At 40.0% G+C, this 23,639-nt stretch overlaps 3 protein-coding genes and 1 pseudogene across 3 annotated transcripts; 2 read left to right on the top strand and 2 right to left on the bottom strand.

Annotated features, from left to right (window-relative positions):
* Positions 1-417: 417 nt before the first annotated feature.
* Positions 418-2,594, bottom strand: LOC138934127 (52 kDa repressor of the inhibitor of the protein kinase-like; annotated as a pseudogene).
* Positions 2,595-9,567: 6,973 nt separating this feature from the next.
* LOC138934126 (uncharacterized) lies at positions 9,568-11,215 on the bottom strand. The gene is made up of 5 exons (XM_070297565.1): positions 11,076-11,215; positions 10,884-11,009; positions 10,605-10,778; positions 10,246-10,494; positions 9,568-10,180 (listed from the first exon to the last, which is right to left on the bottom strand). The coding sequence occupies exons 1-5, from the start codon at positions 11,213-11,215 to the stop codon at positions 9,568-9,570; spliced, it is 1,302 nt and encodes a 433-aa protein (XP_070153666.1).
* Positions 11,216-17,021: 5,806 nt separating this feature from the next.
* Positions 17,022-17,939, top strand: LOC138934125 (uncharacterized). Its single transcript, XM_070297564.1, has one exon. The coding sequence runs from the start codon at positions 17,022-17,024 to the stop codon at positions 17,937-17,939; it is 918 nt and encodes a 305-aa protein (XP_070153665.1).
* Positions 17,940-18,057: 118 nt separating this feature from the next.
* On the top strand, positions 18,058-23,054 carry LOC138934124 (uncharacterized). Its single transcript, XM_070297563.1, has 6 exons — positions 18,058-18,202; positions 18,244-18,600; positions 18,850-20,214; positions 20,475-21,352; positions 21,406-21,508; positions 22,432-23,054. The coding sequence occupies exons 1-6, from the start codon at positions 18,058-18,060 to the stop codon at positions 23,052-23,054; spliced, it is 3,471 nt and encodes a 1,156-aa protein (XP_070153664.1).
* The last annotated feature ends 585 nt before the right edge of the window (positions 23,055-23,639 follow it).

The following is a 23,639-nucleotide window of genomic DNA, read 5'->3' as shown; positions in this document are numbered from 1 at the left end:
GGATGGTAGTGCGTCAGTTTCCTAAAAAAATAAGTTTTCTGAATATGTGCACAGAGCACGAAATTTACTTGGTGCTATACCAAGATTTTTTAAAAATAATCTCAATTCGAGATTTATAATAACCCCTCTTTGCTCTCCTGGAGAGACGAAGGCGAGAAAAATATCGGGGTGAAGTCGATGAATCAGGAATCGAACCCGAGTCTTTTGCCGGGCGACTGCCCTTACCTCTGAGCTATTCAGACCCCACACCATCGATACTTCTCATTCGCCTTATAATATCTATTACTAATAACGCCAAGAAAATTTATTTCTCTATGAAACTGACGCACTACCATCTGCGTTCTGGCTCTTATTAGCCTGCGATTATTTGAAATAAAAGATTTTACTTTAAAAAAGGATTATATGACAAAATTACACTTATACTGTAATTAATTGCATTTCAGATGACTGATTAGAGTTTTCTTCCATGACAGATATACTAATATCATTATTGCTGTTTGTACTAGGATTAGCTTCGGATTTCTCTATTGATTCGGATTGCAAATGTGAGTTTGTACATTGACAAATTTGTATTGTTTCTAATTAAAATCATCTGTATCGCATTGAGAAGAAAAAAACTTTAATCATAATAATTTACTGTCATACATTGTCATAAATTGGATTGTTTTTTGTACTTCTCCTCCATCCTTTTCTTCATCTTGTTTTTTAAGTAAAATCCAAAAATTGTTAGCACTGCATTAGGTTTTAGTTTCCAAAGACCATCAATTTTTTTTCACATATTGTTGAATCAAAATGAATCTACAAAATAATAAATAAAAAAGTACATTTAAAAAAATTAATAAGATTAGATGCTAAAAAATAACCTCGCAGAGATATGAAGTATTGGTTGGGCTTCAATTCTTTCGTTCTACATTAGCTGCCTATTTTGTTCTTCTTTAAGGATCACGGGGAAAGATAAAGAAATTTCATAACATAGTCTTTCTTTGTTGAATTAATACAGTTTATCGCAGAACATTCGGTTATTATTTCAAAATTAAATGCCTTCAACCCAGATATCTATATCTACATATATCTAGTGTATCTATTACTTTTGCTGAAAAATCCCGATACCAGGGTCTCTAGTATAGATAGTGAACAGCGATCACATAGCGGTAAATGAACGAACTGTATTTCAAATTGTATTTCAAATAATAATTAATTTTATAATGTTTCTTTTTCATGAATTATAACTTTACAATAATATAAAAGAGAAACATTATAATAACACAAAACTATTGCAGTTATGTTGAGTTTATTGCAAATAAATGTGTTAAAATAATATTTTAAAAATATTTGAAATAATGTTTTGGAAACGTTTTTATAATACTCAAAAATACCATATTATAAAATAATATGTTTAAAATATTTATAAAACATTATGTCAGAGAAAGAGAATATTACGAAAAGTTATTAAGGGGGAAGACTAGTGTAACGGATAAAAAAAATCGATTTTTTTTATGTGTAAATCAATAGTAGTACATCTGAAAAATATATCCCTGAAGTTACAGATCGAAATTCGAAGTATTAACGAGGGGTCGCAAACGAGAAAATACATCGTTATAATATACAATAAATAGACAAAATATATTAATCTATGTGTTGTACATTTTTCTGTGTAATAATAATTGCATTCTATGATAAAAAAATCTTTCGAAAAAAAAAGTTTACTTATCGGGACTCGAACCAGCAATGTCGACATTATGAGTTTAGTATTTTTTACTTTTAATTGAGCTTTATTTACATTGTTTACATACGTATAACAAAATAAGGGTCTTATTAAAATTACATGACAGATTATTGCACTATTTAATTGAAATCCCTGTCTCAAAGGCTCAACCTTCAGTTACGTATTATTTCTTTCTATTGATTTCCAAAATCAAATTTTCATTTCGAAGCTTCAAGCTTTAACTTTAAATATCTCAGAAATTATAAGAGACTGCCAATTAAGTTATAAGAAAAAATTACTCAAGGTCATTGACAACATATATCAAGGTCAAGGTCATTGGCGAGGTGTCCGTTAATGTAAATAATTACTATTATTTTTTCTGTTACTTTACTTAATGTAGGCAAGAGACTTATTGGTCTATAACTAATTGGCAGTGTTTTGTTTTTACCTGTTTTGTGTATTGGAATTATGTATGCGGTTTTCGATTTTTGTGGAAAATAAGCTAATTTAAATATTGCATTTATGATATATATTAATTGGACTATCGTTTTTCTTAATAAGTTTTTTAATATTATATTTTGAATTTTGTCCGGTCCAGGAGCTTTATATGAATTTAGATGTTTGATCTGTTCCCAAATTTCCCTTGGAGATGTTATACATTTAACCCACTCATTATTTTGATGATCTATATTTCTATATTTTCATTTAAATAGGCATTTATTTTTTCAACAATTGAGTTTTGTTCCTTAGTGTTATCTATTATAATCATATGTACCTGTTCATAGTGTTTTGTTAACATATTTGTTTTTTGTCTGTCAGTTATAGCCGTAAGATTGTTATTGCTTAAAATAGGTATAGGTTCGTAACTTTTCTTAAATGCTTTGATCATTTTCCAAATAGAATTGTCATTAGTATTGTATTTAGTTTTTGGAATTTATTACCTCAGATTTCGTTTGTGTATTTAATTATGTCCTCTCTGATTTTACGCAATTGTTCATTAAGGAGTTTTTTATAAATATTTAGTCTTGTGTGCTGCCATTCTTTTCTAGTTTTGTTTTTGCGTTTTATTTGAACGATGATATCATCCGGTAATTTTGTTATGTAATTCTTTCTTGTGATCGTTTTTACTGTTTGTTGTGCTTTTTGAATCACCGCGGTTAAATTTGTCACTTCAGAGTCTAGTTCTACTTGATTGCTTATCTTATTATTGATTTTTATGTGTGTATCTAAAAATGTTCTAAATTTAGTCCAGTTGGTATTTTTAAAATCTAGTGTTTTATGTTTTGTATCTATTAAAGTTTGATTTTGGAGAGTAAAACATATAGGATTATGATCTGAATCTAGTTCATGCAATGCATGAATATCAGTGTAATTATTAATTTTTTTATTTATTGCTATGCCTATTGTAGTGGGTGTGCCCCCGTTATTTGGTAGTGCGTTGGTTCATTTGGGAACATGATTGTGACATTATTGTATTGTATGTAATTATTTAGAATTATTCCATTCCTATTATTTATGTGACATCTCCATTTTTTATTCCTAGCATTCAAGTCACCGACCAATAAGACCCTATTAGCCACAGTAGCCACACCAAGCATTACATTTAGATTCCTAATAGTAATTCTATTCTACGGTCTATTATATGCAGCTATAAGATGTATGCTTTCTGATGCATACATATTCTATTGTGACTTCTGAGTTCAATTTAATTTCTTGAAACGGTATGTCTTTTCTAATTAACATGGCTACTTCTCCCGCTCTATTTTGTCTACTCTAATACAGTTGTAACCTCTAATTTTTAATTTGTCTTTTTCATTTAGTTTCCCAATAAGCAATTTGATAACAAATTGTTGCCAAATTGGCATCAAATTCGCTCAAAACTTGGTAACAAATCCAGTGCCATCTGTGTCCGCATTAAGCCTGTGTTTTGGTGACAAAGCTTGTTGACATAACCTGACAGCAAATTGACGGCAAAAACCGAACAAAGCTTGACATGATTTGACGTCAAATTGATGGTAAAAATCGAGCAAGATCTGCGCAAGACAATCTGATAGCAGATTGTCAGCAAAACCCGAACAAATTCTGCAGCTTTTGGCCATTCATTCAAAAGTATATATTTAAATAGATTTAAAGCCTTAACCCTAAGTAACAAAATGATGATAAGTTATGGTCATAAAATGACCATTAGATAATTAGACATTATATAAAATCATATATTAATATGTTAAAACATATAGGTAAATTCAAATAACTTAATTTATAAAATTAAAGATCCTTTTGGACAGAAATTGTTTGAATAAGTGAAAATCGAACAATTATCTGTCCGATTTGCAAAAAATCAATTCAATATCTGAATTTCCTGTATAAGAATTGTGTCAAAAATTGAACTGATAGAAATATATATATTATAATATTATTAGCATTTTGTAGGCTTTATATACACTCATGACAAGAATTTGAATACGGGTATAGATAATGAATAACGCGCCGCATAGCGATAAGCGACTGAACTATTTTATAATACTTTGTAATAAGCTGCAGATTTTGTTCGGTTTTTGCTGCCAATTTGCCATCAGATTGCGCACTCTAGATCCTGCTCAGTTTTTGCCGACAATCTGATGTCAGTCATGTCAGCAAGCTTTGCTCGGTTTCTGCCGCCAATTTGCTGTGTAGTTATGTTAGCAAGCTTTGCTTGATTCTTGCCGGCAATCTGCCAGCTTAATCGGTAATAACAACTCTTGTACCAAATTTGTAGCCTTTTTGCTGACAATAATTTGTAGCAAGCACTTGGCAATATCTGTTAGAACAGACCTGGCTGACTGGGTTAGTTTCGTTAATCATTATAATGCCAATTTTGCGCCTGTTTAAAAATTCTATTAAACCTGCAATTCTATCTCGAATGCCATTAGCGTTCCAACTACATATTACTATCTTAGCCATGTTTTTGTTGTAATTCTATTGTAAAGTTATAAAACACTTCAAATTTCTCCACATGTGATACATCACACTTTGATAATTTAGTATTTAGTCTTCTAATATCGCTTAGCATTTCTTTTACATTAATGAGATTGTTTAAGTCTTTGAATTCATTTACTAAAGAATTAAAATCTGAATGTATTTGATTACTGATATCAATTGCTTCCTGTGTTATTACTATTTGTTTTTGTTTTAGTCTGTTGGGCTGTGTCCAATAATTGATTATTTCCGTTGTTACGTCCAGACCCAATGAAAGGAAGAGTCACCGGGAGGGCGTAACCTACAATACTTATCTCTAGACCAGTGCTCGGATTTAGTTGCACATTTCGGCCCGATTCCGTGGCTCACGCCTATTGCCCCCCACTCACCGCTCGTGCGTTAGCGACGAGTCGCCAGATACGCGTAACTAAGGAGCGCGACGTTTTGTCTTAGGAGCGTTCATATGTAAGAATGCCCAAATATAATAATAAGAATATTTTTTAAATGCACCGCGAAAATTCTCAAAATTCTGCAAGTTTTTCTTCAATATTTTATATTTCATTGATATAAAATATTGAAGAAAAACTTTTAATTATAGAGAAGTATTGTCTTATTATTATATTTGGGCATTCTTATATGCAGACGCTCCTGAGACAAAGCATCACGCTCCTTAGTTACGCGTACCTGGCGACTCGTCGCTAACGCACGAGCGATGAGTGGGGGGGCAATAGGCGTGAACCATGGAATCGGGCCGAAATGTGCAACTAAATCCGAGCACTGCTTTAGACAAACGCTGGACGATGTGTGTTCTAGTCGAACAAACAGACCAAGGCCCCAGATAGGTTAACGACTAGAAGAATCGCTCTTACTCTATCGAAAGGCCGTTTGCTCGGCGGTCTGTTTTCTGATAAAGATACTGAATCCTTATTACCCGGGACGGGACCTTGTGCGATTTCGGATAACAGGAAGAAGGTCGAGTTAATAAATTATTCAAATTTAAAATTTAGCATTACATTTATTCAAAAAAAAATTATAAAAATAAATGATTTTAAAAGAGTAAATTTTAATAATGAAATATCTAATTTGATTTATACATCTTATTTAATAAATAAATTTTCTTAAATTCTGATGTGTATGTATGGGTGTATGTGTGTAAGTGAGAGGTGTCCTTTTCGCGGATGATACATTAATGCGGAGGACATCAACCGGAATTAAACGGAGAAATTAAAATTTTAATTCCGGTTGGAAATTTACAATAAATAGTTTTAGAAAAATTACTTGAAATAAATTATTAAAGAAATGAAAGTTGGAGAGTAGGCAGAAAAGGGGAGGAAGATTATTGAAGGTCTTGGAGATGCACCGTGGAGGGAGAAGGGAACTTCATTCAGAAGACCTCGACAGGGACGGCTAGAGGAAATCGGGAACTTGGGACAAAAAGTGGAATAATTGAACCGAGTGGACTGGTACGAATGATAAGGTAGGATTGGTCAAGGTCTATTATATCTGGACCGACCCGATAATCTTCGTCCGTAAGGGGCACAGAATAAGGAAAGAATTGACTCAGGAGGTAGTTGTACCAGCTTTGTCTAGCCTGTTCTTCGGGGGACCCAGACTCTCCTTCGGTATAGAAAGATCCCTGTTCGGGATATTCTGATTCCTCTTTGAGGTCCGGTAATTCCTCCGCGAAATCTTGGAGGGCTTCCTCAAAATCGTGCGACTTTCCTGGGAGATCGGACGATTCGAGGCGTGAAGAAGAGGAAGAAATGAGGATTCTAGAGGGTTGCTGGAAATCAGCAAAAGCAGGCAAATATCCGGACGGAGAGGGAGGGGAGGCCAGGATTTTCCAGATGTTGAGAACATTCAGGGAAGGTAGGTAGATGTGCAAGGGGAGAAGGAGGAGTAAGATTTCCCGACTATGGAGGGGATTCCGGGAAGGCAGGTGAAGGAGGACGTTCGGGGGAAGAGACGAATGAATAGGAGGAGGGAGAATAATGAGGAAAAAAAGTTGGAGCACAAGGTGGTAGGTTGTGTATTTTGTGTGTTTGTTTTTGCTTATTATATATTTTAACTAAACGATGAGTTCTTAGATCGAAGCAATACTTATCTAGATTAAATTTCTTATAATCTATAGTATACCATAATTAGGGTCTGCGGCCACTGGAGCCAATTCTTTTCTCAGTTCTCTATTCTGACGGTTTCGCGACCCTTTGATGGTCGCGCACGTAGATTGATTTAATCTTTCCACTAAAGAAAGGGGGCCGTGATAAGTAATGATAATAATGAAATCGATAGTGAAGAGATTCTTAATTCACGAAACAATTCTTGGAAGTTTTTCTTTAATTAGTTGAATAACTCTAGATCTCAGATCCGGATAATAAAGAAAGTGTAATTTTTATATTTCCATATGAAAATTTTTGGACGATCTGGGAGTAGAAAGGGTGACAAATGTAAACGGGAGTCACTCTGTGAAATACAGGTAACTCAGGCAGGAAGTCGAGAATCGCTCTGTGAAATACAGATAACTCGTGACGACTGTCAGCAAGTCGGGAGTCACACTGTAAAATGCAGGTAACTCGTGCTGTCTGATAGAAAGTCGGGAGGCGCGCAGTAAAATTCAGGTAACTCGTGATGACTGTCAGCAAGTCGGGAGTCACACTGTAAAATATAGGTAACTCGTGGTGACTAACGTGAAAAGGGGATTCAAGGTAATATTTCAAGGAAGGCAGAATGAGGATTAAGGAAGGGAAAGTTACACAAAGAAACAATCAAGATCTAAGTACAAAGTATTGAAATGAGATACCGATTGATCCAAGAATTATTTCAGAATACAATACGTAAAATAATAATAATAATAAAAATAATAGGAAGGATAGGAATTGAAATTGTTCAACCCATTTACTATTTGATACTTGTAGTAGCTAAGTGTGATTTGGCTCCAATTGTCATAGCAGATTGGATGGGCTCGGCAGTGATGGCTCAGGAACTCGGCTTGTTGTGTTGCTGATTAAACACGGCTTATTGGCACTTAGCACTTACGTATCATTAAATCTTTCACTTTTATTTAAGTTTGCTTTCTACACAATTCAGAGTCGCGGAAAAACGAATACTTAATCTCAGAGCTGACTACTAGCAAGTAGTGAGTCGGTTGAAGAACGAAAACGGAATGAATTTTCAAGTGAAAATTTCGCGTATCCTCGAATCTTAGCATCTCTCCACGTGCCCTCTCCATTAGGTAATCAGAATTCTTTTTAGCAAATCAAATCTTTACTATTTATCCCTCTCGTGAGTAGGAGGTGCTATTCTTTCAGAAGAAGGTCCAGAAATTGCGTCTATTGGTTTAGGCTTCTGTTTTTAGAAGTTAAGTCCAGCCTATTGGAGAGTTTGTTATGATCGGCTAAGTTGACATTTTCATTATTCCAGTTGAAATTTATCTCAAACAGATAACACAAAAGAATGGTCTGTCAGGCGAGCACGTGTCAAGTATCGCGAGTTCTGGTTACGGATTCGGGTTTCATCTGTAAACTATTATCCCTGTCCCTCTCCTTATCCTTTGTTTTAAACCCTTAAGCCCGTTACGCGGACCTTAGAATTGAATATTTAATCCATCTGTTTGTTTTCCGTACGCACGTGGTCTAAATTTCTGGCGTTCGAGGGTCTGTTATCTTTGTTTAAAATTTCCAAATCTTTGATGTGAGTGTTAGTCCCGGAATATTTATTGATCCGTCTCATGGTTAAGAAATTTTTTATCGTTCTGAAAGATTAGTCTCGCCTGCTAGATATTTCTTGGTTTATTGTTTACGTCTTATGCAGAGAGCATATTCTTTTTACGTATTCTTTTTATATCAGTGAAAGAGTTCTATGAAAGAAAAAAATCATAGAGTCCACCGGATGTAACACCGTCTTAGCTAATGTTTCTTTTCCGAGCTTGGGGAAAGTTCGTCCATGATGTCTACGTTGTTATTTCCTTTTGTTAATTGTTTGTTTGTTTCTGTTATTTTTGTAATCCAGTTAAGTTTTTCAATGTATTTTTCATAGATTGCGGCATTTGCTGGATGATTCTTGCCACAATTTGCACATTTAGCTGGTGTGGTTGCAGGTTTTTTGCATTCTCTTGTTAGATGTTCTTCTGCACATTTGAGACACTTAGATATGACGTGGCAGTTTGTTTTGTATCATGTCCCCATTCCTGACATCTGTGACATTGCGTAATTCTTTTCTTATTATAGTATTTCTCCCATTTGATTTTAGTGTGGCTTAGATATTTAACTTGATGTGCTCATATCTTTATATTTATTCTACCATAAATGTTGAATGAATTTACTGAAATTTCAATTATATATATTATTTACATATATTATCATTTACATACATTAAAAAAATATATATATATTAATGATTATACAAGGTGAGCCCAAACATTCCAGCCAGACGTTGAAATTTTATAGGAAATTTAATTTTAAACAAAAAGTTTTTTATAAACATGGGTCGAAAGATGCTTCCTTAAAAGGTTAACGCCCAAAAAGCTTTGAGAAATCACTGTTATTTTATACATTTTTACAAATATCAGAAAAATATGCGTTTTTTAACAAAAAGTACTGAAACAAAAATTGTAGAAAATTAAATTACTTTTCAAATAAGATTAAAATGATTTTAGTATGTTCCATAGATTTTGAGGTAATATCTACAAAAAAATGTTTTCTCGGCTATCGACAGAGCTTTTTAAAAATACTTTTTATTTCTACTGTTATGGCCTTAACTAGTTTTTAATGTTTATCTTGCTTGTTGGTTAATAATAATAATAATAATGCTAAGAACGGATGGCGATCCTCAGCGAAGCTCTACGGCACGCAGACAAGATTCATTGTGCCTATCCGATAAACGACCTCTCAGTTCAGGCCCAATCTCCTCTAGAAGAGGAGGAGAGTCCTGTCTGGGAGATCATCCACCTGCTGGGACTCCAGAAAAGCAGACCCCAGCAGTTCCAGTCTGACCCTGGCATAGGCCGGGCACACACACAGCACATGGAGGCTGATTTCCTCCGATGCGTCACATGTCCTGCAGTTGGGTCTCATACTGATGCCCAATTTCTGCAGATGGTAATTGAGAGTGCCGTGCCCCGTGAGAATGCGAGTCACTAGCCCGGCTTCTCGTCTACTTAGCTTCTTGATGCCGCTGGCGAGGCCCTCTTTCAGAGAATCTCCAAGGAGAACCTTCGCCTGCCTACATCCGGCCGCGCCTCTCCAGGAGGCCAAATGCTGGTTCCGCAGCCAGTGACCAATCTCTCCCTTGCCTAGGCTGTGCCTGGACCTGGCTAGCACCGCCAGCTCCGGTCCCACCAACGCAGTCTCCGAGCCAGCTCTAGCAAGCTGGTCAGCCGCCTCATTGCCCTGGATACCAGAGTGCCCAGGCACCCAGATCAGAGCAACCTCGTTGTCCCTCGCAAGTTCTACAGAGGGTGCCTCTGCATTCCCAGACCAGGAGGTAATAATCGGAGCATCAAGGGCCCTCAGAGCCGCCTGGCTGTCCGAGCAGATGCTGATACGCTGACCCTCTTCTTGTTAGCGAGAAGTCCTTGTGCACAGCACAAGATCGCCACTATCTCCGCTTGGAAGACCGTGGCAAATTCACCGAGTGGGATGGATTCACTGATCCCTTTCCCTCGCCAGTAAACGCCCGCTCCTGAGCCCAAACCGATCCTGGACCCATCCGTAAAAAGAATGAGAACATTCTTCAGCACTGGATCCTGCGATCTAAGCCAGTCTTCTCGCTTCAGAAAGCACACTTTGAATGGTGCCTTCAGGGGACAAATGGCTGGCGTTTTGTCTTGCTCCATACTAAAAATAAGATGAAAAAGGAGTCGGGAAGTTTAATGTGCCTGATTCCAGCCCTCTAATTTTCCTCGCAGCTCAGACGGTAAGCCGCCGATGCAGCAGCGGCGACAAACGTGTGGCAAAGTGACTCGGTATCGAGCAGTACCTCCATCGCCACAGTTAGCGTGGTTCTCATAGCCCCAAGAGCCCTTCTTAAAATAAGAGCCCTTAGGTGCTCCAGCGATATTTTCGCCGGCACTAGCTGTACTCTAGGCCGCCATAGTACTGCCGCATATAGCAGGCTAGGTCTAAAAATGGCAGTATAAATCTAGTAGACCATTCCCGGCCTGAGGCCCCACGTTTGGCCAAAGGATCTTCTGCACAGTTAGAAGTAGGAGGTTACACTCTTACACCGATCATCCAGATGCTCCTTCCATGTCAGCTTCCTGTCTAGGATGACTCCCAGATACTTCACTGACACGGCCGTTGTCAACCTGATAGGCCCCAAGATAGACCCCACTACAGTCCCCAGCTTGTATCTACGAGTGAATATGACCAGCTCCGTCTTCCGGAGATTGACCAAAAGGTCAATGCTGTCACATCACTGTTCTATCATTCCAAGAGCACTCTGCGTAAATTCCAAGAGCGTGTCCAGAAAAGTCCCCATCGTGTAGCCTCCCTCCATGAGGTCTCTCTCAATTTGGGAAACCAAAGAGTAGAGCGCCATCTCCGTAGAGTAGCACATCCTGTAGGCATGTTGATTCTCATGCAGCGGATACTGCATGAGGACAACATCCCTCAAATAAACCTCGACCAGCTTCTCCAATGTTTTCAAAAGAAATGAAGTTGATCAAGCTGATCGGTCTGAAGTCCTTGGCAGAGATGCAGCAGGTCCTGCCTACTTTAGATATGAGTACCATCCTCACCAGCCTCCAAGCTCTGGGCGTGTAGCCCAGAGCAAGAAAAGCTCTCAGGGTCCACGTGAGCGGCCCACTGATCTGCCCGAGCCCCTCTTGTAAGAATGCCGGAAAAATCCCATCCGGTCCAGCGGACTTGAATGGTTTAAAGGTTTTGACAGCCCACTTCACCCTTTCGGGTTTTACGATGCTAGCCGCCAGTTCCCAGTCGCACCCACGTGCCCTTAATCTGGACTCCGTGGTCTGAATCGGCACCAAGCCTTTCCTAAAGCCCGAAAAATTGGTCTCCAGAGGGTGAACCAGACATCGCTCTCCTAAAACCTTGTTTCCATCCGGAAAGCGTATTGTCTGCAGGTTTGTATCCGGGTTTTTCGCCAGGATTCTGCAGAGCCTAGAGGCCTCCGGAACTTCCTCCATCAATTCACAGAACCTTCTCCAGTTCTCTCTCTTGGCGGTTACTACAGAGTCGCTATAAGTTTTCTGGGCTCTCCGGTAGAGATCTCAGTCGAGCGGGCGACCCGTCGAGCCCCCTCCCTGAGCCTCTGCAGTCCCAGTCCCCACCAAGAGTCCTTCTTATTAGATCGAAGTGCTCTCGCTGGACAGTTCTTTTCGAAGCCCACTAAAGCTCTTTGTAGATGATCTACACAGAGCTCTACCTTAGCAGCGGTCCCGTGCCTCTTAAGGAAGCCGCAAAGACCATTGAAGAGATCTTCTCGAAACGAGTCCCAATCCATCCTTCTCGGATTTCTTCTATAGATTGTTTCAGGCCTCACATTGGCAAGTCCGATCTGCCTATGATCAGAGAGGAAGGGCTCCGATGAGACCTGCCATTCAACAATCTCCAAAACCAAATTCCTCGAGCATAGAGTAAGGTCAAGTACCTCACGCCTAAGCACATTGAAATGTTGGTTCGTTGCCCCTGTTCAGGATCTCCAGATCAGTGGCCACCAAGTACTCCAGAAGCCTTCTGCCCCGATTGTTAATATTGGTACTCCCCCAAACAGTGTGGTGCCTATTAGCGTCGCACTCCACTATAAGCGGCAGCCCCTTATCTTGGCAGTAATCCATCAGCCTAGCCATTGGAATCGTCCTCTTCATGTGGGAAGATGCTGAGTTCATTACCACCTTCCTGGTCTCGCCCGTAGTGAATCTAAGGAAATCTATCGTGACTGCTACAACGTCTCTGGAACAAAATTCTGGCATGAGTTGCGCTTTTAATCCTTTGACCGCAATCGCGGCCCTGGGACTGGGCTCTGTGGGGGACTTGAAAAGTCTGCCACAGGCCGCAATGCCCCTAATGCAGCCCCTGTATATTCAGGGTTCCTGCATTAGGCAAATACTTGTGTGCACCACAGCTATGCTTCTGATCAAAACAGCCGAGGCGCCCCTGCTGTGGTGCAAGTTAATCTGGGTGAATTCCACCGTCGTCACGCCCACTTTATTGAAGGCCCGACGCTGGCTGGGATTCTCCCTGCCCCGTCGTCTCACTATGAGCCCCGAGCAGACTCACAGTGATCTGCTCGAGCCCATAAGTCTAAATTCCCACGTTCTCAACTTGAAGACACTGGACTCCGGGATGTCAAGAATGAGGTTCCTCCCTTCTGAGGAAGCTCCAACAGTCTAGGCAAAAACCTGTCACCGAGCCGTGGCAATGCCCGGATTCTGCCTCTCCAACAGCCCCAGGACCGCCATCTTAAGCACCGGAAGACCCGGAACCCAAACAGCCGTTTTGTGCCGCTTTTGAAGGACATTCAAGCCCACTACTCTGAGCTTGGCACCCTCCCAGGGAGAGTGTGCCCAACTCGCTCCGAGAGCCAATTGAGCGCCATCTCGTCCTCTTCTCTAAGAGACAGAGAAAGAGAAAGAGAGGACGAGGAAGGGAAGGAGGGAGTTTATACACACGCACGTACGCATACACTTTTTTCTCGCTCTCTTTCTCTCTTTTATAGAACACTCATAACACTCATAACACTCACATAATGCGAGGTTTTAGAAGTCGTTCGTCTTATCTCGCATCAATCACATGCCACGCGCATATCGCAACTTGCACGGTACATGTCGCGTTTCTCGCATCGCTAGGCAACGTAACAATGTGATCGCGCAGTCTCCGCAATCTGTCGCTAAATAATAACCGTGACATATCTCGAAAACTATTGGTCAGAAATTTTTTTACTATTTTTTCCGTGTCCCTCGTCAAAAATGTCTTCAGAAACGACATTTCAAATAGGGGGCTGTAATTATCGTAATCACCCTTTTTCGCGAGAACGGTAAAACCGTGGCTTATCGTTGCCGCGTGGGTTATTCGCGTATTTCTAGTTATACGGGGAGAGGCGATCGGAGATCGAGTACCCTCGATTGGGCGGAGAACTCTCCGTCCCTGGTTCCGTACGCGGAGTCGAGGATAACTCGTCGGAGTCGAGAAATCTCGACGGAGCAGCGAACCCGCAAACCCACGGTTCGTTTGGCTGGAGCGGTCGGATAGTAAACCGCAATTTAGGAGAGCGGCGAAAACTCTGCTCTCGTCGAGTTGGTCGGAATTGCGTGAGGATTTCGGAGACGGCACGGAGAATGCTCGGCGGAGGCTGCGAACACGTCAACCTTACGTTCCGTCGTTGCTACGAATTTAGGATCGGATCTGGAGCGTATCTCGGAGCGTACTGCTCGAGCGGATTCAGGTACCGGTCTGGTGCCAAGATGCAATGCCGCGATCTTTTTATACCGAGCGCTTAACGGTAACCACGTCGCTTATTTAGATGGGGGTAACGACGCGTTGTTTTCGGGATCGGTAATTAACAGTGCGCGCCGCTACTCCGCGGCGGGAAGACGACGCGGCGTTTCAGTATCGGAGCGCTCGGTACTTTTCGGAGGCGTTCGGCGGTACTCGGAGTTCGGGCCGTAACGGCAGCCGTATAACGGCTGTACGGTATTTCTGTTCTTGTGTTCGGTTACGCAAAGGTATTAAAATAGGGCGCTAAGCGCCGCTGCCACTGCCCGGCTGGTGTTCGCCGGGCGGCAGACTTCCGGCTGGTCTATGTGCCGGGTAACAATGAGGGAGTGCATTGTTACAATCTTCATTCATTCCAATTGAATGCAAGAAGTGCAAGTGAAACAATTATAGGACATCGCGCTGGTTGGACACCGCTTTCGGCTGTCATACATATATACATCTAATCGTTTTAATTAAATTAAATTTTTATTAAATTAAATTAATTAAAACTGAAAATAAAATTGGAACTGAAACTGTAAAATCTCTGTAATATCTCTCTACTTTATATATTCCATACTAAATATTAAATATTCAACATTTCAACATTTCAAAATTTCAACTTTTCTAATGTTCCTAAATAATTATTCATTTTCTTTGGTATTCTTCATATCTTTGTCTTTCTTCCTTTACCTTGCTCCTTCCTTCTCTCTGGTTTTCTCTTCTTTCATCTTTTCTTTTTCCTTCATCTTTCTAATTATATTGTTGTGTCCACGGATCGAAATCGATATAACTCGAATCCGCGTGACACAACCGATACTCGCGTACCGCAAGTAAATAATTAACACTCCTTTGAAAGAACGAAAGGAACTTTAATATAACAACACAGAACACTATTATACAAAGAACACAGAACAATAACGGTTATCGTAATCTCGAATACGTCCGCCCGGAATGGCATCCGTCGCGAGACTCAGATGGCCGATCTCTCTCTAGATGTCCGCCGTTGTTTAACAACAACCCTTAGCAACGTTCTCCCGGATACGGGTACAGCAGATTCAGGAATAACGGCCACAGACGACCCGCAGGAATGCAACACTACTCCCCCTCTTCAAGATTGTCGTCCCGACAATCAATGGTAGAAGGGCTCTTCTAAATTAAATGGGTTGATTGTTGTCCTCTTCTTCCAAGGCGTTGATTCCAGGGTGCCTTAATGACTTCCTGCTCTACCCTGAGCTGCTGCTACAGATTACCGAGCGCCATTATTTATCGGTCCCAATCACACACCCTCCAGGAATATACAGGATACTGCCATCGAACCCGCTTGACAAGAATATCCAATATCGACTCCAGGGTACAAAAACGGTTTCCTGCTCTACACTGAGCTGCTGCTGCAGGTTACCGAGCACCGTCAAAATCTAAAACCCAATCGACTTCGATAAATCTTGAAATTGCAGTATCTGTCCCCCGTTCTTCGCCTGATTTCCGGAAATATTCAATGCTGCCGCATCTCCGCATCTCAACATAAGGGAGCGAATCTTCGGACAAGAAGGGGGTATCTACCCGTGGACCCACCGTCCTTCTAAGAGGACACCTCAAGTCCTTGTCTCGGCATTCGCCCTTCGTCCCACGGAAAAACCACGGTCAAAAACCGGGGAGAGACAGAGTCTTCAAAAGAATTCTCTTCTTCTTTACAATTCTGTTCCCTTCCGAAGAACTCTCCTCCCCTCTTCTCTTCTTTCATCATCTGTTAGTTCTTGCGCTGGTATCTTAAGGACATATACAGTATAGTGGCGCCATCTGTACTGTGTGGATGGTGAGATCAGCGAGAACGAACGATCTTGCTATAATGGCGACTTGTGATCAAGAACGGTAACACGTATTAATCTGTAGTGAGAAATCCAAAGTAGTTCAAGTATTAAATAAGCTTCTATCAGTTTTAAAACGTGTACATTCATACGCTGTTCCCACCGTGTTCACCTCTCCGAACTACCATCACCAGAAACGGCCCAAACATTGGTCCTTCGAGCCGGATTCTGTAAGCAAGAATGTAGAATGCTGCGCAGGAAGAATCGCCATTACGTGAACAAGAGATCAGCATCATTCGTCAGCCCGGTCTTCACAAGTCGTCACAGCTAAGTGAAATCGAGCTAAATGGAGCTAAATAATTAGCCAAGCGAGCACAGACCGTGCGGCGCTTTCCCTCGCACGCAAGCGAGGTACGCCATCAGCGCGGACAACGTGCGGCTCTCTCTCCCTCGCACGCAAGCGAGGTACGCCATCCTTCTCCCGCACGGACTACGCGCGGCTCTCTCCCTCGCACGCAAGCAAGGTACGCCGTCCTTCTCCCGCACGGACTACGCGCGGCTCTATCCCTCGCACGCAAGCGAGGTACGACATCCTTCTCCCGCACGGACTACGCGCGACTCTCTCTCTCTCGCACGCTAGCGAGGTACGACGTCCTTCTTCCACACGGACTACACCAGACGCTCTCCCTTGCACGCAAGCGAGATACGCCGTCAACGCGGACTACGCCGTCCTTCTCCCGCACGGACTACGCGCGGCTTTCTCTCTCGCACGCTAGCGAGGTACGACGTCCTTCTTCCACACGGACTACGCCAGACGCTCTCCCTCGCACGCAAGCGAGGTACGCCGTCCTTCTCCCGCACGGACTACGCGCGGCTCTCTTTTGGCACGCAAGCGGACTACGCCGTCCTTCTCCCGCACGGACCACGCGCGGCTCTCTCTCGTTATTGCCGTCCTTTTCCCACGAAGACTGGATCAGGAAGACTGTATGCTAATAAGGTTACGTATAAATATTGCGTTAAATATTACGGTACATATTAAGAAATAAATAGTGACCTGAAATTAAATATAATAACGAGCTTGTCATTAAATATTGTATCAGTATTAAGTATTAGTGAACGATAATGGAACAATTGCCACATTTAATTAGACAACGTGGTAGAGTCCGGGCGAGGCTCACTACCTTTAAAACTTTTATTGCAAAATTGGAAGATGAACCGGAAAAAACAGTAGAAGTGAATAGTAGGTTAGAAAAGGCAGAACAGTTATGGATAGAATTCGACACAATTCAAAATAAAATTGAAGACATAGATGATTCCGATGCGCAACAAATAGAAAGATCTAATTTTGAAGATGCGTATCATGAATTAATTACTAAAGCGCGAAGACTATCCTTGACTGTACAGATGCCTGCTCCGCAAATTGTTCATGCGAATGCGCAACCTATTGTACACGAAGAACAGTTGGTAGTTCGTCCGATGGTAAAATTACCTAATATTGACTTGCCAAAATTCGATGGAAATTACGAACGTTGGATTCCTTTTCGTGATTTGTTCGAGTCGCTCATCGCTTCAAATATTTCATTACCTAATGTACAAAAATTACATTATTTAAGATCTGCTTTGACGGGTGAGGCTGCGAAGATGATTAGTTCATTAGAGATCACAAATGATAATTACGTGATAGCATGGAATTTGTTGAAGCAGCGATTTGAAAATAAACGATTAATTGTGCAATATCTTATTCAAATGTTACTTGATATTCCAGCCATCATTAAAGAGTCACATACAGATCTTAGAGTATTAGTAGATAATATTGTACAATATACACAATCACTGATAAAATTCGGGCAACCTGTAGAGAGCTGGAGTACAATAATCATACACATTCTTTTACCAAAGATTGACAAGGGATCTCGTCGAGAATGGGAATCCAAACGATCGACAATAGAACAGTTTCCTACATTAACCGAATTTATAGATTATCTTATTAATCGCAGCGCATTTTTAGAAGCGGTAAATCGGGCGAATCAAAATTCGTAGAGTGCAAATGCAAATCACCATCGGAAGGATGGTAAATACATTCCAGACTATCATAAAAACGTGACGCAAGCCTATGTAACCTCAAGCGATTCATCGTGCGTGATATGTTCTGGCAATCATGGTTTTACAAGATTGTCAGGTGTTCCTTAAGATGTCGATAAAGGACAGGATATCAGAGGTAAAAAAGAAACGTTTATGCATAAAGTGTTTTAAAAGATTTCATGGGCGAAATTGCAAATCTTCCAATGGCAAAATATGTAAAGGTAATCATAATACTATGTTACATAGAATTGATTTATTTAAGAAAGATCAGACAAACTCGAAGTGCAATCCATTAATAATAATATTCAGACATCACAGTTAGATGTTGGTTCAAAGTCAAATGAGTCAGTCACGGTTCTCAATCATTGTAGTATTTGGGGAACTAGTCAGATTCTTCTCGCTACCGCTATCATTTACATTCGTGACGCTTATGGAACCATACACGAATGTCGTGCGCTTCTCGATAATGGATCGCAATCCAATTTTATAACGAAAGATTTAAGTGAAAGGTTAAATCTAAAACAAGAAACTATTAACACTACGATTACGGGTATTAGTAATACTTCTGTTAAGGCTGTTCAACGAGTCCATGCGACCATCGAATCTCGAACAAATGCATGTCAATTTAAAATTCCTCTGTTAATAATTCATGAGAATAACTGAGCGCTTGCCAATGGGTAATATTGACAAAAACAAATTGGATATATCATTCAACATAACATTAGTCGACCCAACATTCTCTACTCCTGGGAAGATAGACGTATTATTAGGCGCATCCATTTTTGGGAGTTATTGTGCAGCAGGAAAATTCGACGAGCGAAAAATACTCCCATTTTACAGGAAACATTATTCGGATGGATAATTTCAGGCCCGTTGCATATTGAAGACGTGAAGCCACGGGACAATGGAGCATATTGCGGGTTTTTAATCAACACCGTGTTACACCAACAATTGGAAAAATTTTGGGAAATTGAAGAAGTAGAGCCAATAGTACATCGATCAAATGAGGAGACACAATGTGAGGAACATTTTATGTTTACTCACAATAGAGACGAAGAGGGTCGCTTTGTAATACGGCTACCGCTAAAGGGTAGAGCAGAAGAGTTAGGAGAATCATTAGACATAGCAGAAAGGCGATTAAAGGCATTAGAGAGAAGGTTAGAGAGGCAACCGGAATTAAAGGTGCATTATCATGGATTTATGGCAGAATATTTAAAACTTGGGCACATGACAGAGATGAAGACTGATGTAAAATTAGATAAACCAGCTTATTACATTCCTCATCATGCAGTAACAAAGGAAGAGAGTACAACCACGAAGATAAGAGTGGTGTTTGATGCATCGTGTAAGACTACCTCTAAAAAATCCTTAAATGACATACTCATGGTAGGCCCAATTATTCAAGAAGGTTTATTCAATATAATTATACGTTTACGGCAACATAAATACGCGATGGCAGCTGACATAACTAAAATGTATCGCCAAGTCATGATAAAGAAAGAAGATCGCAAACTACAGCGTATTCTGTGGAGATGGGATTGGAAGGCACACATACAAATATTTGAGCTCAACACGATCACATATGGCATGTCAAGCTCACCCTTTTTAGCAATTAGATGCTTACAAGAAACAGCACAGCAGATGATGCGTAAATTCAAAAATGCTGGTGAAATAATAATGAGAGACTTCTATGTAGATGATCTATTAACAGGAGCGGACACAGTGAACGCACTCAAGCAATTGAAACAGGAAATTATATACATACTAGATTCCGCCAAATTCGAGTTAAGGAAATGGATATCAAACGTACCTGAAGTATGCGATCAAATTGATGATAAAGACAGATCAATTAAGTTGAGCGAATCGAATAAAATTTTAGGCCTATTGTGGAATACTACAGTTGACGTCTTTCAATATCACATCAAAATAAATACTGAGGAAAATAAACCTACAAAACGCAACATATTAGCTAGCATAGCACAAGTATATGATCCATTAGGACTGTTAGGTCTCATAATCATACAAATTAAGATACTCATACAAAGGCTATGGCAATCAAAATGTAACTGGGATGAAGAAGTTACAAAAGACATAAAAGATATGTGGGTGCAATGGAAAGCACAGATCTTTGATGTGGAGCAGCTAATAATTCCAAGAAGAATACTCTGTGACAATCCATTAGAAATAGAATTGCACGGATTTTATGATGCGTCGAAAACAGCATATGGTGCCTGTTTGTATCTTCGTAGCACCACTTCAAGAAAGGAATATATTATTAGATTAGACTACTATGTGCAAAATCGCGAGTGGCGCTCATTAAAAAATTATCACTGCCAAGATTGGAATTATGCGGTGCAACGCTATTGGTCAAATTAGGTAAAAATATATTGCGGACGCTGACAATACAAATGCATAAAGTATATTATTGGAGCGATTCAACCATAGTACTATCATGGAAAGCGTGAGAAGCTACGCAATGGAAAACATTTGTAGCAAATAGGGTGGCCGAGATACAACGTGAGATGAAAGACGCACAGTGGTATCACGTCAGATCGGAAGACAATCCTGCTGATCTTTTATCCAGAGGAGTGAATCCTGAAAAACTGAAAAATCAAACAATTTGGTGGGAAGGTCCACAATTCTTACATCAAAATTCAGCATTTGTGCCATTTAGCAACAAAAACCTTCAAGAAGATATAATAGGAAAACGAACTATAAACTTATTTGTTCATGGTGAAAAGGAAAATGGTTATTTAGACATTATCGAAAGATTTTCGTCATTGTCGCGATTAAAGCGAGTGGTCGTGTATTGTTTACGTTTCAGAAATAATGATAAGAAATATATTTTACCAAAGTCGAAGATGATAACTGTAGAAGAATTAGATCATGCCATGAAGATACTCATCAGAGGCTGTCAGGGCCATAGTTTTGCACAAGAGTTACATAGTCTTCGTGCGCAATCGCAATTGCATTCAAAAAACAAAATAATTGCACTGCATCCGTTCTTGGATGAGGATGGTATCATTCGTGTGGGGGGAAGGCTTTGCAACGCATCCATAGAATATTCACAGAAATACCCCTTCATTGTACCCAATAAACATCATCTCACTAAATTGATAATTAGAGACATACACTATAAAAATCTTCATGCGGGACCACAAGCTGTTTTGGCGATGATGCGTAACAATTATTGGCCAATTTTGGGCAGAGGGGCAATACGTCGCGTAATAAGATCTTGCATAGTATGTTTTCGTTCAAAACCGATAACTGCAAATCAGTTAATGGGCAATTTGCCGGCAGTACGAGTAACTCAACAGTCGCGGGCGTTTTTATATACAGATGTGGATTATGCAGGTCCATTTACAATAAAGGTATCGCCTAATAAAACAAGCAAAGTGTATTTATCGATTTTTATAGCACAAAGGCGGTGCACTTCGAATTAGTGTCTGATCTGAGTACGGTATCATTTCTTAATACACTGAAACGGTTATTGCTCGAAGAGGTAAATGTATTGGATGATTGCATAAGTTCGTGCCCGATTTTCATAGATGGCATTAAGTTACTGCATGGCGGAGTTCTATTGTTTTCGTGTGGTAATTGTTGCTTACACCGAATAGATGACGTTGTCTTATGTCAATTTAGCGTCAGACATTGTTCAGATAAGTCCATTTGTGCATAAGAGAAATCATTAAAAATGGAGAACGAAAGGTGCATTTGCGGCATGTAATGCTATATGAATTTTGGAAAGGCGTGAGTGTTGGGATTGCACAAAAAAATATTTAAAGCGTTTATTTGGACCGCGCTCTTGCTCTCCGAACAGTCAAAAAGTGGTTTGGCAGATTTCGAAATGGTGATTTCAACATGGAGGATCAACCCCGCTCTGGACGGCCTTCTGGCATTGATGATGACGTTGTGCATGCCTTAGTGGAAAGAAACCCAAGGATTACAACTGAGGATATTGCTGAGAGGCTGAACATCGATAATTCAACCGCTTTTCGTCATTTAAAAAAGCTTGGATACATTTCCAAGCTTGATACGTGGGTGCCGCATCTCCCGACTGAAAGGAATAAGCTGCAGGAAAACTGCAGGAGTTCCAATGGGAAATTCTGCAGCACCCGCCATATTCTCCAGATATTGCGCCTTCAGATTTTTATCTGTTCCGGTCTTTGCAAAATAGTTTAAATGGCAAGAATCTCAATTCCGAGGAAGCTGTCGAAAACCACCTTACAAACTTTTTTCAAGAAAAACCAAGTTCTTTCTTCAAAAATGGAATCGACAAGCTTATAGATCGTTGGAAAACCATTGTAGAAAAGAATGGAGACTATATAATTGATTAATAAAAGTGTTATCTCTAAAATATAATCTATTGAAGTTTATATTTAAATCGGGCACGAACTTATGCAATCACCCAATATAACATTATATTCGGATAATGGCACTACCTTTGTAGGTGCTAATAATCAGCTCACAGAACTTAAAAATTGTTTGCTAGAAGAAATGACTCAAAAAGGAATACATGAATATTTAGCAGAACAGTTTATTAGCTGGAAGTTTCTTCCTCCGTATTCACCTCACATAGGCGAATTGTGGGAAGCAGCGGTGAAGTCGGCAAAAACTCACATGCGAAAAATTATCGGCACAACGCCGTTGAGCTTCGAGAAACTATATACTGTACTGACTCTAATTGGAGCTTGCTTAAATTCGAGACCGCTCACACCGTTGTCAAACGATCCGTCGGACCTGCAACCTTTAACCCCTGGTCATTTTTTGATAGGAGATGCTATAACTGCGATTCCGAAACATAATCTTATGGATTTATCGATGAATCGTTTGACGCGTTATCAATTACTCATTCAAATAAAACAGCATTTTTGGGTTAGATGGTCCAAAGAATATATCGCGCAGTTACAACAACGAGTTAAATGGAAACAATCGAATTCGGTTAATATAAGCCCGGGAACAATGGTAATTTTAAAAAATGAAAACACATATCCTATGACATGGCCACTGGGACAAATTGTAGAAATACATCCCGAGATAGATGGAATCTATCACAATAGGTATCACATATGATATCTAGTCACAATACGAACTAGTCGCGGATTATGTAAGCAAGCGATAACTAAAATATGTATTTTGCCAATCGAAGAAGAGGCAACAAATTAATTTAAGTTTAATTTTAAGTTAAATTTGTTTGAGACTTTATGTTAAGAGTTTTTTGTTATATCGATATTATTACCGAGTATAAGACATATTATATGGTATTTTCATTAGTTATATAAGTAGATACGACTCTGCCTTTTGCTTATAGGCTACTTATTTGTTGAAAGGTCAAACCTTTCAAGGGGGGTAGAATGTTAGTTCTTGCGCTGGTATCTTAAGGACACATACAGTATAGTGGCGCTATCTGTACTGTGTGGATAGTGAGATCAGCGAAAACGAACGATCTTGCTATAATGGCGACTTGTAATCAAGAACGGTAACACGTATTAATCTGTAGTGAGAAACCCAAAGTAGTTCAAGTATTAAATAAGCTTCTATCAGTTTTAAAACGTGTACATTCATACGTTGTTCTCACCGTGTTCACTTCTCCGAACTTCCATCACCAGAAACGGCCCCAACATCATCTTTCCAAGAAATTATTTCCTTAAACACAAG

The sequence above is a fragment of the Polyergus mexicanus genome, unplaced genomic scaffold (assembly GCF_030449975.1).
Source record: "Polyergus mexicanus isolate NDT 795.1 unplaced genomic scaffold, iyPolMexi1.0 SCAF_6, whole genome shotgun sequence".
Taxonomy (NCBI): domain Eukaryota; kingdom Metazoa; phylum Arthropoda; class Insecta; order Hymenoptera; family Formicidae; genus Polyergus; species Polyergus mexicanus.
The sequence above is the reverse complement of the archived record's forward strand: the minus strand, read 5'-3'. Positions and strand labels throughout refer to the sequence as shown.